A 16,506-nucleotide genomic window follows, 5' to 3' on the forward strand; every position below is an offset into this window, starting at 1 on the left:
GTCACAGTTCAAACGGGGTTTGACAAAGGAAGTCGTAACTAGAGCTGGTCGCTTACGAGAGTGGTCGCAAGGACAGCTTCGACTGTTTGACTGAAAAAATTACTTCGTGATTGGTTGAGAGCAGGCCAATTTATCATTAATTGTAGTGTATTGTATCGTAATTCTTGATTTGCACTGCAGTGCAAATTAACGCGCGCGCTTTTGCAATTTTCTCAGTCATATAATAAATGAGTAATCGTATGAAAGCTCGAGCAATTAAGGATTTACACTACTCGTGATATTTGAAAATTCAATACGATTACCTACACTAATATTAATAATTAGCATAAATTGCATTATTTTGAATATTATATATTACATTATATATATATTTTTTGATCTTCACTGTCAATATTTCGCAGTTCGGAGTTACTAGTGGTTAACCAGACAAAGGATTTCAAAGCCAAAAACACCGAAGTCAGTGATAATCAGTAAGGCCGCAAGACAACTTAAATGTCTCGAACAAGCATCCGTAAACTGAACGCAACTTTGCCTTGAGTGCCGTAGCAAGACTAATTCTTGCGGGTCGAGTTAGTTTTTTGTTAACTGTATTCAGCTCATACTGCGACAATATAAGAACGAATAGTGCAACAGTACAAGAACGAAAGAACGTGAATTAGTTTTTAAGAGGTCCTTGCAACAGGGATGACGCCAATGACGTCACTGTTTTTGATCCGACAACCGTGACCAAAGAATGAATGAATATGTAAAACTTCAAGTCAAGTGTCAAAGAGCTGAGAGTTCATTGATCAGCTTGTTCATTTAAATAAGCACAAATACAAAGTTTGTGAGCAGGGTCAAGTTTATTTTCTGTAAACTATATTCGGTTGATGCTGTCAGTGATATAAAAACGAAAGAAAGTGAATTAGTTTTAAGAGGTCCTCACCATAGGGAACATTGCAATGACGTCTGTCTTCGTTATTGACAGGATATTGATCTTCCAACCAAAGAACTGTCACAAGAGGTGAATCAAAGAGTTCTTTGATCAAATTGTTGTTCATTTAAATGACAAAAACAATATATGCGAGTAGAAGCTTTTATAATTAAGTGTGTTCTATTGTCGGAGAGCGGCGCCTCCTTGTGTGACACGTAAACCTAAGCTGCATTATCTGACTACAGTTCACAATCAGCCTCTTTAATTTCCTTGCTGGCACATCACAGGGACGTGTTGGGGGTGTTGAGTTATCATCAAACATGCGGAAGGTTTATTTCTTTGTGCCTAACTTGATAGGTAAGTGTGAAATCTACAATGTACCGTTATGTAGTAAATAGGGATCTTTACTCCCTTACAAAAGAAAACCACATCGGCATTAACGTCGCTAACTGACAAGACACGACAAGAGGTTTAATGAGCAGTACAATGGCACCCTATTTGTGACCTGACCAAACATTCGATACCCTATTTATGGCCGTTGCGGCTGGCACAGTTGCTCTAAACATAATTTATGAAGGGCTTTTGTTGATGTTCTTATCGATAATGATCAGGAGGGAGGGGGTGACTCTATTGTTTTCCAGTATTAATTCGTGACAGACTCATCGCTACCAGTGTGACGTCACATAGCAACGAGCGAGCGCCTCGAGTAGCCTATTCAGATTACGCCATCGAAGAAGGACAACAGAGGTTAAGAAAGACAAAAAAAACAGGCCTAATATCGCTTTTGTTCACTAACTTAGTGTAAGTGTGGACAGTTTGTTGTTATTTTTTGTCTGTGTGCATTATCTGGTTTAGTTTTGTGCGCGCGTTATTGTGTATTCTTGTTGAATTTTGTTGCGGGTAAGTGGCGGGACCGCCATCTTGAAAACGGGACGAGAGAGGTCCACGTAAAAAGTTCGCGTTTTCTCTCTTAAATGTCTTACCAATAGTCTTGTCAATAGGAGGTTTTATGCGTCGATAGTATACGTTTAATCCGCGTGTATCTCTGTGTCGATTGAACCAGCCGTTCCTCTCATCAATCCGTTTGAGTGTTGAGATGTTGTTTATTTCTTGATTTCCACCAAAATTTCCCAGCGATGTGATCGGTTTTTGTCTGTTTTGGGAGCACTTTTGGTGGTAGTTATCAGGCCTTTAAATGCAATTCTTTTGTGTTTTAATTGTGCCTGCTGTATGATGAAATTTGTTGGCTTTAATCGTAGAGCAGCTTTGTTGGCTTTTGTTCGTATAGTGTGATCGTCCGGGTGAGTGTAGTTCTGAAAAGAACTGTTGTTGGTGACTGACGTTTCGACAACCTGAGCGGAAGTCATCTTCAGAGTCAAGTAAATAGTGTTTGTCAGTCGATGATCTTATAAGTCTGGTCCGTTGAACGTGATTGGTCAGTATAGCCATGATGGCATTGGCTGAAAGACTCGCGTAAAGTTTGTCATCAGTCATTGGTGGGTTTCGATCCGTCTATTGTTAGTCAAATAGGTCGGTTTTGGTCCGTGTATTGTTAAGTCGGTCTGTTAGAAGTCCGTTTGTCGGTTTCGTTTCTGTCGTGGATAAGTCGTTTGTAAGGCGCCGGTAGTTGTTGACATCTGTTAAGAGGCGTTTGTTCTAGGTTAGTGTACCAGCTTTCCAGAGTCAGTCGTTGAAAATAGTTTGTACTGTAGGTTAAGCACTGAGCAGAGTCCCAGTCAATGTTGTGGTTTGTCAGTTGATGATGTACAGCAATGTGATTGTTGGCATCACCATTTCTCGTGGCTCGTTTGTGTTCAGTTAGTCTCGTGTTAAGGTTTCTGCCAGTCTCACCAATGTAGGAAGCCTGGCAGTCGGAGCATTTGATCTTGTAAACTGCTCCCTGTCTGTCGTTAGGTTCGTCTCTGTCTTTCACGTTGGCCAGTAAGTGTCGTAACGTAGTTGTAGGTTTGTGGGCTACACGAATGTTGTAGGGCTGTAGGATCCGTGAGATGGTCTCAGAAGTGCCCTTAATGTAAGGTATAGTCACTGTAGTAACAGACGTAGGGTTCCTGTTCGTAGCGTCAGCTTCAGTAGGTTGGTAAATGTTTCGTCTAATAAAGTCAGCGTTGTAGTTGTTTTTGTGAAAAACACGTTCAAGGTATCTGTTTTCGTCACGTAAGCTGTCCGGTGTGTCACAAACTAGTTGCGCTCGTCTCGTCAAAGTCTTTATAGTCGTGGCTTTGTGTGAAGTCGGGTTGTAGGATGATTCGTCAAGTAATCTGTCGGTATGCGTCGGTTTTCTGTAGACTGTCGTTCGTAGTTCGTTGTTGTCGCGGCTTACCAAACAGTCTAGAAAAGGAAGTTTTCCATTTTCTTCGATCTCTTTAGTAAACTGGATGTCGGCGTTCTGTTCGTTTAGGTGGTCGTGAAAATCGTCAATTTCGTCTTTGTGAACGGCGGTAAAGGTGTCGTCAACGTAGCGTAACCAAAGCGGTATCGTTTGTCGGCAAGTTGCAAGGGCGCGTTCCTCCACGTGTTGCATCACAATTTCTGCGACAACAACAGAAACAGGCGACCCCATTGCTGTTCCATGCAACTGTTTGTAGTGTTTACCGTTGTACTGAAAGTAAGTCGATGTAAGGCAAAGGTTCAGTAAGTCCATGATGTCTTCTGTAGGTAACGGCAGTTCAACAGTAGATTGTTGTATAGCGGTCTCGGTACACTGTAATGCCAATTGAAGTGGAATACTAGTGAACAGTGATTTCACATCAAAAGACACAAGTTTGTAGTCGTCAGTTTTCTGTGTTTGTTGGCTTTTGTTGGCTTTTTTCCTGTCTCGTTGCAACTGCTGACTTATTGCTGTCCACTGCAATTGCGGTGTTCAGTGTTGTAATTTCATATTCACAACAAAGTTCAAATTAGAGTTAGCCTGAGTAAGCTGTTCTTGGTTTTCTTTTTGCCACTTACATTTTGGTGTAAACATATATAGCATTTAAATAATTGCAGTTATGGTGAAATCAATTTTGTGTATGATTTATTTATCTTTTGTCATAACCTAATAACTTGGCTTATTCCTAAACAATGTCACATCTTGAATGATGCTGTAGCCTGTTCCTGGTTCTCGGTCAGTGGGCATGATCGAAAAAAGTGGCCGAGTGGGTTCTGGTAGAGAAAGAGGCGAGACCCCGGAAAAGGCTGATGATGTTGCAACTGTCCTGCACTGTCTTGTTGTAATGGCTCCTATTTCTTAAGCCTCCAAGAATTTCAAGCCTGCTTGTAGTCTTTTCATCCCTTTAAGTTCTCATCATATTCTAACTAAAAAACAACCCTCCACTAAATGTCACCAAATAGATATATTTGCAGCATAGCACTCAAAATAAATGACAGCAAATGCTAAAAAATGTGTAAGAATGCTGAAATGCTGTACGTAAAGACAATCAGACATTTATTCTATTTAATTATTTTTTTTAATTTTAACAAGTTTTATTCCTATTAACTCTTTTTATTTATTCTGCTTTTATAATCATCTCCTGCTCTTCACAGGTCCACATCAGCCTATAGTTTCAATTATGACTCTATGTGCCATTTAATCCATCAAATATTTTCGCTTGCACATTTGTCCTTGGACATTATCTGTTGAGTTCCTATCTTCTCGGAATGGATAATGTCCATGGAGTGGACACTGAATGAAGGCTACTTTTCATAAAACCTGCATTACCAAATAAAGGAATGATTGATTAACTGAATCAATTTCTCCCTCAAACTCCGGAGGTCCATAAGCTTCATTCTCCTCCAGTGTGCTTAGCAGCAATGCTCTCATTCTGACCAATGATATATGGCCATACATGTCATGCCTGATCCATTGTTAGTGGTTTTATTTGTGGTTAGTGTGTAGCAGTCAGCACTGAAAACCTTGATGTTAGCTCCAGAGAATTTCCACTCTTTTGCTCTCTTTTGTCTTCATAGCTCAATGTTCAGTTATCCTTGTGTAAAAATGGTTGAATTTCACCACCCTAGCTTTTTCTTCATTATGATGTTTAAGTCAATAAGGTTGGTGACATCTATTTTAGTTGCTGACATAACAGAAAAGTCACATTTTTTTAACTTTACACCAATTGAAACTATCGTAAATTTGGGATCTCAAATTAATTCCAAATTGAACTTGTCAATTGATTTATACTGACAATCAAGCTGTGGTAAGCCTTTGTATGACTCTGTGCCTTTAAAGGAAATATCTTGGGCTGTCAATCAATGGGAGTTTAACTAGAGGTGTGGAAAAGTGCTTTTAAGCACTTTTTCATTTTTCACCTTCATTATTTCACCTTAAAAGGTGCAAAAATGAAGCAGGAACTTGTAAATTTGACAGCATGATTAAACATATGAAACAAATCGTAGCTCTCATATGCATGTCTTGACAGGTGATAAAGAAATTTTTAAAAATCTAATCTAAGGTAAGTCAAACACTCCATGCCAGTTTATCATCTGGGGAAGGGGGGGGGGAGGGGGGCATTAGCCTTCAAAGGGAAAATGTTCATCAGAATCCCTAAGTGCTGCCCAGTGTGGCATTCTGGAAGGAAATTTGTGCATTATGATATGTTCCTTCCAGTGACATTCCCTGCAAAAAAACAAGAAGTGTCTTTAATAACCTGTTTTCAGCGGGCTACAACTTTTAGATGAACAAATGGGGACTAATAGCTGATTTATGACCTTGCAAATCAATAGATTCTGATGGATCTTTGGATTAACAGCATTTATCAATTTTTAAAATATCGAATTCCAAACTAAAATCTGGGAAAATTTAGTCACAATTAGGCCGCCGGCAAGGAACTAAGCTGAGTTTGTCATGTAACACAACTGTATAATCAAGAGAAAATATGGTCTCTTGGTATAATATTTGCTGCAGACCTAGCATATAAAAGAAAATTAGGGCTCCTCTTTCTCAAATAAAATCAAAATAAAATAGAACCGAATCACTAAGCAAGCCCTAGCTATTAACCAAATTACGGATATTGTTCTAAATGTAAATTGTAGTACGACAAAGGTGAAAACTTACCTAATCTGGCTACCTGAAACATGGCTGTTCTTTCCACACAGCCATTATTTGCACTTTGAAGGGATTGATGAGACGAACCACGAGCACTGAAGAACTGAAATTCCACATACACAAAGCCAAGTATACCCTCTGTCGAACCTCCTATTCTTGGGTCAAAATGGCTCTGCTTCGCTATGCAGTGGCCCTCGAAAGGTCAACCAGCTTACAGTTTTGTTCGACAAATTGGCTTCAAAACAGAAAGTTCTCGATCAAATTATCTACCTTTTGAATATTTTGGCCACCAAAAAGTACCAAATAAAGATTCCTCAATGTAATATAAACCACATATTAACGAACCTACGAAAATGGGACAATATCGGAGCGAAATTCCGCATTTTTATCAACCTCTTGTACTTCCCCATTGGGCGCCATTTTGAATTTCATCCAAGCGAATCGTGATGTCACACTGGCAGTGGTGATTCTACCAATGTTTTGCTTGGAGACGCCCCCTCCCTCCTGATAATAGGCTGATTAAGCAAGAGAACGGGAACGTCACTTGGCGACTGCGCGCGAAGTACAAATACCCAAATATGGTCAGATGACGACTGCAGGGCGCGCGGAATAACCTGGATTCTGTTCTAATTTGACCATATTTGGGTGTTTGTTCTGCGCGCGCCGTCGTCAAGTGACGTTCCCGTTTCTTGCTAAATCAGCCTATTGATGAAAAAGTAGCTTCTTCTGAAAAACATACTTAATTGAAGACCAGAATGAAAAAGCCATACCCCATTTCTGACCAAAACGGCCAAAATCTATACCCTATTTATGACACAAACCGCTGAAAAACCCCTTTGGGGCCCCACATACCTATATAGCCTATATAATAAAGTACCCACGTCCCCCGGGCCACCAACGTGATATCATTTTTAACTTGGAAGAGAGCATTTTTGCTAGACTTGCCGCAAGTCGATCTTTGCGTATAAAATCCTTCGCTAAGTCGCGAGTGTGAGCGACGTAAGTCGCAAAGGTCTTTTAAAAGGGGAAACTATAAACAGCCAGGGAGGTTTGAAATTCGAACATCCGTTGACCAGTGCATAAGGCTTTGACAGTCGCCTGCCGAGTGAAGTCGTACTTAAGTCTAGTTATTCGAGAGGTAGAAGGTAAAACGGGTTCCGCACCAATTGATTTGATTTGTTCTTTTTTTATTGGCCATGTTTGTCACGGATTAGTTCTTTGCATTTCTGAGGCAAGTACCCAATATTTGACCGCAGAGATAATCCTAATGAGAAGATTTTTGCACCAACTTCTCGACCGCATCCTACCTCGATCCCAGGATCTCTCTTCTTCTTCGGCTTGGGGATGAAAAAAAAAAAAACTTGGCGAGAGAGAAATTGCAGGAGCAAAAAAAACAAAAAAAAAACAAAAAAAAACAAAACTCCATGAATCAAATATGAATATAGATAAAATTGTCTGGTGAATAGGACTCGATACAGTGACCTTTTGTGGAAACTTAAATCATCAGACATTGTTAATGACTTTAATTTCGAGGTGGTATCTCCATCCACGGGTAGTTTTAGATTTGAAAAGTTTGTGTGTACTCCCTCCCTCCCTCCCTCCCTCCCTAGGCCCTCCCTCACTCCCTCCATGCATCCATGCATCCATTCATCCCTCCCTCTCTACCCCCTATTTCCTTCCCTCCCTCCCTCACACACTCCCTCCATCCATCCATCTATCCCAAGACTTGTTCTTTTTCAGGAGCAGATCCATCAAGTATCCTTGCCTTAGTAGTGGCACAGTGTAAACCACTTTTCATGGTGCAGACTGTGATATCTAAACAGTATAAAAAACTGAATGGAAATATCTTTGCACCAGTAGTAAAAACATGCTTTTTGTTTTTCCTAGATTACGTGCGTCTTATTCTAAATTTAGCAGCCTTCTATTTTATTCTGTCCAAGCCTTTTCTCACTGTTGCCCTTCATTTTACTGGTGGAATAGTCCTAGATGTTCTTGATGGAATTCTTGCGCGGTACCTCAATCAGTGTAAGTGACAAATTTAACATGAGTGCGCAAGAAAGCAATTTGTGACTATACCATTTGTGCTCAAATTCTGGCGGTGTTATTTACATTCCTCTTTTCTTTTAGGATTCAAATATTCCTTGCTGAAAGGGAGAGGGGCTCAAAACAGTTTCCAGCGCTTTCCGAGGCTTGGAGTGGTTATAATGACGCATCACAATCTATGTCTTGGAAAGTATTGGAAATTGTGGTCCAATTGACTCCCAGCGGCAGAGGTGCAAGTCTCAAGGGGAGAAATTACAAAGCACCTCAACCTTATCTCAAATTGTTTATTAAATATGTGAATTAGCTAAAAAATATGCGATGCGATATGTATTCTCCCAAACTGCAAACGTTTCGGATGCCGAATTTTAGTGTGGCTTGTAAGCCCCACAAAATAAGCAAATGAAATGACCAATCGATAAAAGGTCACACAAATCTTCTTCATCGATAGGTCATCAATTATCAATATCAATCGAGTAATTGACATTGATTGGTGTCGATAATGATTGGTTCGCAGAACGCAGCTGATAATCTTGGGTGTCCTGTGGTTTTTAGGGTGACCTTTTTTGACATTTTTTGTCGACCGTCTGCATTTTCTGCGCCATTTTGAATGACGTCATCCCTCATACGTCATATGCGCAAAGACTATCGCACACCTCGTGGTTTTCCTAGTAGTCTAAGCAAGTCTGAGCATCGTAAAGCGGATATCTGAAGACTAGACTACGAGTAGTCCCTCTTTCGCTTAGTCCGTCGAGCGAGACCGTGAACAAGAAGCGAGGAAAAAATGGCCGCGTGAAATCCTGGGGCGAGGAAGGGACCCTCCTTTTTCGTGCTTCTCGCCTCCAGGAGTTCGCGCGGCCATTTTTTTCTCGCGCTTTTCTCTCGCGTCACGCACGACGAACTAAGCAAAAGAGAGACTACTCGTAGTCTATCTGGAGACTATCTCGTGGTTTATAATTTATTTTTATATGTTCACGAACACGACTTTGAATCCCCCTGGCTTTAGGATGTTAACCGTGGGAACAGCTATATTTCATAGGATGTAGTTTGATTGCATTTTTTAATTAGTCCCAGTGGCGATAGCTCAGTCTTTATCCGGTCGAATACTGTTTGGAATCGGTGGAAAAGTACTCTGAAGGCAACATCCAGGCTAGATTGCAGAATACCGGGCCACTCATTTGCATCTCATTGAATTGACTGGTTTCTTTTGTTTCTATATGCTTCGTTCTTAGAAGCGTTGCGGGATATGTTTATAAGTGGCCTAGTATTGTAAATCGCTTCCCAGTTAATGAGAAAATATTTTGCATGAATGTCAATTTGTTTTTGAGTCTATGGAAACGGGCGCCGTCACGCAACGTATTAACATACCGTGTTTTATGCAGTGGACCTCTTCACTGGCCTCACTGGCATGGACTTTGACACTATGATATATATCTGTCTGTTAAGACTCGGTTGTTGATGAAAAACGTTGATTTTCGCGATAGACAAAGGTTGAAAGTCAGCCAGTGAAATCATAAGGTATATATGTTTAAGTGACGGCGTCGAATGCACTCATAATCTTTGATTACTACTAGTAGTATTATCAATAATTAACCAGTGAAGTTCAATGAAGCTTTCTTCTTCCTTCATCCAAGGTTCCAGATATGGAGCTCTACTTGATGAACTTCTGGACAGGTATTTTAGCAACCTCTTTCCCAGGGTCTCTCATCTTCTTCGGTAGGGCGGGAAGATAAGAGACCCTGGGAATGAGGTTGGTAATTTAGCCCTTGTGATAGCATAACATAGGCACGCAAGGCGTGCAAGAAGTAGTGCGAATGACGTCGTTAATAAGACTGTCCGTCGTTGTAGTTTGTAGAAGCGGCCTTAAAATGGCTAAGCTACAACAACAACAACAACCATTAAATTTTGCATAATACAGAGAATATCATACAGCAAAAGAATACGTTAAACTTAAATAAGCAAAAAAGCTCATCCTTCTCATCTGTTTTGGGCTTACAACTGTAAATGTTCTGTATTTTTGGAGGTTATTGTCACTCTTTGCATTTTACACCATAGGAAGTCATTCCTAGCATTCATTACCGTATCGATCTGTCGTTTTGAAAAAATTCTTGGTTATAAGTTAAGTGCCCAATAAAAAGCAATGCACTGGAAAAGCAGCAAAGCAAGGAGAGGAATGTATTAGTCCGATTTTGTGAGACAGAGAGTGAAATAGACATCATGCTGTTTTCTAAGTGACGTCATACTAAAGTCACGCTTCAGTGCAAGTGAAAGGAACAAATTGCAGCTTTTCAAGTTAAATCGACATCTTTGATATCAAGCATCTGTGATAGGCAATAGTGACATACCGATTGGACTAAGAGGGCTATAATTCCTCATAATCTTGTTATGATTGACAGGTGTGGAAGAATAGGAATGCTGATGGCATTGTGCGTGTGTTACCCTCAGTACTTGTTTGTTCTTCAGTTGCTTGTCTGCTTAGCAATAGCAGCAGCAGTATCAGCTCAGTACAGGTATAGAGAGCAGTTCCTCCTTTGTTTCCAGTTTATCTCTGAGAACAGCAATCATCAGGAACGCTTGGGTGGTGGGACCCCCAAGGGGGTCTCATGTGAAAAGATTGGGGAGGCTTGTCGGAAAATGTGAATTAAACCCTAAAAAGAGACTTGACGTTGCTTGAGCTTTATTGACTCCTAAGAGATACCCCTTTCTATTCTTTCTTCGAGAACACCCTAAAAGATACTTTGAAGGCTAAAAATGGCGGCGTTTTGTCATGGACATCCTAAGTGAGACCAAAATCCGTGATTGGACCCCTAAGACGACGAATGAGACGAAGAATAAGATTATACTTTAATTGACTTTCTCAAACTCATTGATAATTCAACAAGTTGAAACAAAGAAAATCACAAACGTGAAGGAGGTTTGGATACCCGGTTTTAATTAGCATAGATTTTGGCGATTTTACTTCTCGGTTTACTCCTTAGTTTTTGTTTCGATTGAGAAGATATATCAAACACTCGAGACAGTGTTTGATATATTACATCCGGATCTTTTTATATGGAAATCTCCTCTCGGGGGTGGGGGTGTGGCTTAATATCAGAAGAAACTATATGCATTTTGCGAAGTAGCTGGGTTGTTGTTCCGAGCTCGGCTACAGTTGGGAGGGATGTCATGTGTTTTAAGGTAGTGATGTAATGTTATTTGTTTTGGTTGTTGTTGTTCATTGGAAAATTTCATGGTGACTGTTCACAGAAACAACTCTAAACATAAGTAGATGAAACTAATACCTAGTTCTGATCACGAGAACAGTGAGCATCAAACATACTGTGACTCATAACATACGTTATTGACTGCGAAGCTCTGCGAGCAGTCTCTCTTTTGCTCGAAGATCCGTGGTGAGGAACGCAAAATAAGTTAACGTGCAAGCGTTACTGCGAACGTGACGCCACGAGCCACGCGCAAGTAGCGTGGGCGTCGGAAGACGAGACGAAGCTCGCGCTACTTGTGGCTCACGGCTTCGCACGCTAACGACCTCTCACGTTTGTTGCGTTCTTCTTTACGTTCTTCCCAACGGATTTTCGAGCAAAAGAGAGACTGTGCTTGCAGTCTATATACGTTACAAAACAGTTACTCTGCTCACTAGCGCAGAGGGCTAATAAGCGAAAGTATGATGATCACTAGCGCAGAGGGCTAATAAGCGAAGTATGATGATCTTAAAAGCTTTAACTAAACCCGTGAAATTTTCCGTTTTTCCGACCTAAAGGGCTAACTATCGAAAAGACGGGACTCTTTATTGGAATTGTATTGCGTAATGTGTGATTTATACCTTTTTGTACAATTCACAACAGACGTTTCCTGATAGCAAATCCAGTAAATCCAGACGATATTTACATGTTGTGTCAAAGTTACGATCACTGGCTGGTGAAGATGTTTTTTGAGGACGTAAGAACAACATCAACTTTCCTTGATTGTTTTATACGCATGCGCTTTTCCCACATACTTTATTGGTCAAGTTTACCTACGTTTTCATGAAGGCGCGGTGGCCTCGTGGTTAGTGCGCTCGCTTCCGGATCGAGCAGTCTGGGTTCGAGCCCTGGCCGGTGACATTGTGTTGGGCAAGACACTGTACTCTCAGAGTGCCTCCTCTTCACCCAGTGTATAAATGGGTACCGGCGATCTCACTGCTGCGGTGTAATCCTGCAATGGACTAACATCCCATCCAGTAGGGAATAGAAATACTCCTTACGCTAGTCGCCTCCTACTACTGAATTTGTTATTCTCGCATTTTGGTTGGTTCAGTCTAAAGGGGTGGAGGTGTAATTATCACATAGGTATCAGGTGAGAAATGGGCAGGGGATACTTAACAATTAGACCCGTAGCCCGCAAGGGCTGCGGGTCGATAGCCGATGAGGCGAAACCGAATGGGCTATTGACCCGTGGCCCTTGAGGGCGAAGGGCCTAATTGTTTTAGTATCACCCAACTAGTCGGACAGAAAACACAATAATAAAGTTAGCAAATGCAAGTTGAAGAAATATTTATTTGGGAATAAAACGACAGAAAGCGTCACGCTCGATTGCGCCAATTTCGCTACTCGAGGACTATTAGTAATAGTCCTCTAATAGCGTAGCCAATTAAAATGCAGGATTTGCATTAGTCCACTAGTTGGGTGATACTTATATTAATTAGTAGAATTCTCCTGGTATACTAATGCAAATGCTGCAATCTGATTGGCTGAGCTACTCGTATACTATCAGCCATTAGAGTGCAGTGGCTGTTGGTCGTCCACGAAATGTGACGTTTTTATCGTTTTCTGAAGATTTGGAAGAAATTTTAGGTGTAAATGGATAATTAAATTCCTGAGAAGCCCAAAAGAAGGACATTAACGGGTTCTTGACTTTAAAATCTTGAAATTATTGAAAAAAACGGGTGCGAGCGCGTAAACAACTGCAAATTTACCAAGGACAATTCAATGCGTGCGATTTTGTTAAAGCGTAAAGTTCAATGGAGCGTTGAAAAATAATTGGAAACCGTTATTTGCGTTCATTTCAGTTAGAATTCTACTAAAACAATTATATTATTCGCTCTTGATTTCTATGGGGCGATAGTTGATTCGGCCTTCGGCCTCATCAACTATCACCTCATAGAAATCTCGAGCTCATAATCTAATTGTTAACTAGCTGCTTGACTCGCACCCCTAGTAGGTTTCTTTTATATAAGAACCCTCACCCCCGTGCTGACCTGCCACTATTAGCAGACCGCTATTTAACAATTATTCCATGAAACCGCGTTGGATATGAAGTGATAAATAACCAACGAGCGCGTAGCGCGAGTTGGTTATGATCACTTCATATCCAACAAGGTCGAATGGAATAATTGTTTTAGTATATTCTTAATCGGGTTTTTGCCGCCGATTTTTATTTCAACAATTTTACAGAGCGGAAAATTTTTAAACTTGGCGCACTGTTTTCCATATAAGGTAAAACTCCGACTAATGGCTCATAGTCGGAGTTTTTGAGCCAATCAGAGAGCTAGAAATGCAATAGTCGGAGCTGAGAATATACTAATTAACAAATAGATTCCATGTCGCCGTGCGTCTGTTCACTAATAGATCACGTACAGATAACGTCAAAATGTGCTAAGAACAAAACAAATTGGCACAACACATTTAATTTTGACGTATTTTGCGGTCCATTACTGATCTAAACATCAAAGAAGCAAACAAACAGACTAAGATTTTTGTTGGAAGGTCCTTGACCCTGCACATGTTTTGCTCATAGACTGTGCATGAATAAGATAATCGCAATGGTTCTATTGGTTAGTTGTATGAGCATTCATCATCATCATCATCATCATCATAATAACTTTATTTTGTATTTTGCCAGGTTTTGTGCAGGGTCTACGTATCCCCAAAATACTTTTCCAAGAACTTTTTCAGCTTTACCCATTTCCCTCTGTTAACTATGTTCAAACAGCCGGAGACGACGTGGAGAACATTGGTGTTTTCATTTCGACATTTTGATGTTGAAATCTTATCTTTTTTTCTCATGACAGCCCTTCTTAACTGTGGTCTTAATTGGTCAAGACTTGTGTGTAACCATGTTGTATCTCCTTCACTTTTCACCAGGACCATCAGGTAATGATGAAAACACGGGTTATCTTTGACTGTTAATACGCTCTTGTTTGTTCCGACGTTTGTTGGTGAAGTCCGTGCATGAACCGGAAAGTGTAAACGTTAACGAAGACTCAGCGGCGAACTCAGGGTAAAATGCAGACAGCAGACTGTAGACTTTTTAACTAAATCGTGTTACCATTTCCATTATTGAGAGCTAACCGTTAACAGGCAAGCCAGAGCGCTACTTAGGCTAACCTGAGTGATATTCAGGGTAACCAGAATGACAATCAGTCTAACCGAAGTGATATTCAGGCTAACCGTAGTGCACACTTTCACTGCGATTAGCCTGGTCAACACTTGATGATGGAAACATTATGACATACATTAAAAAGTCTGTAGTCTGAGGTAGTCTGCATTTTACCCTCAGTCTGCATTTTACCCCCGGTCTGCAGTCCGCACTCCACAGTCCGCAGTCCTCGTTTTACACACTGACCGTCCATGAACTTGTTTGGTTGTTCTTTTTTTCAGTATCATTTGCCGGAACATCTTACAGTTTGTGGGTACTGCTGGCGTGGATTGGTGCTCCGTTCTTAATCTACAGACAAGTTATTGTCCACGGGCTTTTGGTCTTTAACTCATTTAGATACCTTGCTCGGTTACACGACAAGGGGAGCTCAAAAAAAGCTGAATGATAGGGCGTTTATGCAAACAAAGACGATGGTAACAAATCGGAGAGTGGCGATACGGTGGATGTGAGGTGATAGATAACAAACGAGGCTTGTAGCGCCGATTTTGTTATCTATCATCTCGCATCCAACTATAGGGCGACTAAAACAGTAGCCTGATTCTCAGATAGTCCAGGTCCCAAGCTGCCCGCAGCAACGTGCTCTCTGCCTTCCCCGTTTGTTTTTAAGACAGAGTGTTTTCCCATGACGTCACGCCAGCCATATTGGTGTCCCAAACTCTGCTCCTGTGGGAGTTGAACTCTTTTCTTCTGTAAACACTTTCTTTAATCACCAATTAGTTTGCATGGATGGTGGCTACGAGAGTGAAAACGTCTAATAAATTCTTCACAAGTTTCATAAGAAAAGACTGGATGTTATGGACATTTCATCGGTGATCTAAACGAGACCGGGTAGTATGAAAGAGCGACTAAATTTGATGTGCGCCATTTACTTAGCGGTCATTGTAAAACGTGGTGTGTGAATTTGTAACAATAAAAATCATTAATAGTAGCTAATAGCAGGGCATTATAGCTAATTCGTGAATTTTGTTAAAATTCATGCCCCCCCCCCCCTTTGTTTTTGCTATCCTTCTGTAGAGTTCAAGTAGACATAGACATACTCTTTATTTAGACGCGGTAAAAACATCAGTTACAAGATCGATTTTTTTTTTAAATAATAATAATAATAATTTACATGCTTGCCGTGTGAGAGCACGAGGAAGACAGTTGGTGATTTATCTCATTTTTAGAGTTAATAAAAGATCTAATGGCTCTGACGTTAGATGGAAGGCTATTCCACAAATGTGCCCCACACTAGAACTTGCTCAAAAAAAGACTTGCTCTATAAATGAAGTAAGAAGAGAAATTGTTACATCGTAGGAAAGAACTAATAATAAGTATGACACAAATTTCTACAATTTTTCGTAACAGACTGCTCAAAAATTACCCATTGCAGTAAACACCCACATATAAGAACAAGTAGATTTAGAACATCAAGCCGAAAGTTGGCCAATAAAGCACCGTATATTATAAGAACAAATTCAGCCTGGTACACTCTTTTTTATATCTAAGAACGTCTAATTTTGGAGCTGGGGATGAACGTTCTTATATTTTTTGAGATTTGAGGCTAAAAACGTTCGTAAGATGTTCTTAAATTTAAGGTCAACTACCTTGATGATACTTCAGACTTTGTATCACCTGATGATTTTGATGGTGTGGAGATTAGTTTGGAAGAGTTATAAATAAGAACTGCTGATTATTACAAACCGAGATGTGAGGAATACAGTAAGAAAACCATTGCCGATGTTATACAAAACATGCCCTTTAGTATTAGGGTTAATTTACATTTTTTGTTCCCTTTATTTTATGCTTGTCATTTAATATACAGATTAGCAAAATAAAAACGTTCTTAATCGACTCTCAGCCTGAGGAATGTTCTTAATACGTTCTTAAAATTTGGTTTAATCTCAGCCTCAGCGTTTTCATAAAAAGGTTTTTATAAAGAAAAAAAAAAGAGTGTAAATAAAACATGTTCTTACATAACAAGAAAGAGGATGCCAGAAGAGACAGAATAACAAAGCACTCGTACGCGTATTAAGTACTATAGTGTGTTGGACAATACAACCTCTAAGAGCCATACAGTGTCTGACTGGAAGGACGGGACTGTGGGACTAATAAT

At 40.3% G+C, this 16,506-nt stretch overlaps 1 protein-coding gene and 1 long non-coding RNA gene across 5 annotated transcripts; one reads left to right on the forward strand and one right to left on the reverse strand.

The window, feature by feature from the left end:
• Positions 1-909: 909 nt before the first annotated feature.
• LOC145462754 (CDP-diacylglycerol--inositol 3-phosphatidyltransferase-like) lies at positions 910-15,392 on the forward strand. 4 transcript variants are annotated; one of them, XM_081446347.1, is made up of 7 exons: positions 910-1,270; positions 7,845-7,982; positions 9,632-9,671; positions 10,394-10,507; positions 11,840-11,933; positions 14,044-14,125; positions 14,633-15,392. In XM_081446347.1, exons 1-7 carry the CDS (start codon positions 1,234-1,236, stop codon positions 14,794-14,796), a joined length of 669 nt encoding a protein of 222 aa, XP_081302473.1. In that variant the 5' UTR covers positions 910-1,233; the 3' UTR covers positions 14,797-15,392. The 4 variants fall into 4 exon arrangements, 2 of the variants coding, with proteins under 2 accessions (XP_081302473.1, XP_081302472.1); XM_081446346.1 differs by lacking the exon at positions 910-1,270 and having other exon boundaries at positions 7,363-7,982; XR_014041252.1 differs by lacking the exons at positions 910-1,270; positions 11,840-11,933 and having other exon boundaries at positions 7,363-7,982; positions 14,633-14,645.
• LOC145462763 (uncharacterized) lies at positions 4,371-7,354 on the reverse strand. Its single transcript, XR_014041257.1, has 2 exons — positions 5,967-7,354; positions 4,371-5,528 (listed from the first exon to the last, which is right to left on the reverse strand). It is a non-coding gene; the product is annotated as an uncharacterized LOC145462763 (long non-coding RNA).
• Positions 15,393-16,506: the final 1,114 nt, after the last annotated feature.

Source organism: Orbicella franksi, chromosome 12 (assembly GCF_964199315.1).
Source record: "Orbicella franksi chromosome 12, jaOrbFran1.1, whole genome shotgun sequence".
In the NCBI taxonomy this organism is placed as follows: Eukaryota; Metazoa; Cnidaria; class Anthozoa; order Scleractinia; family Merulinidae; genus Orbicella; species Orbicella franksi.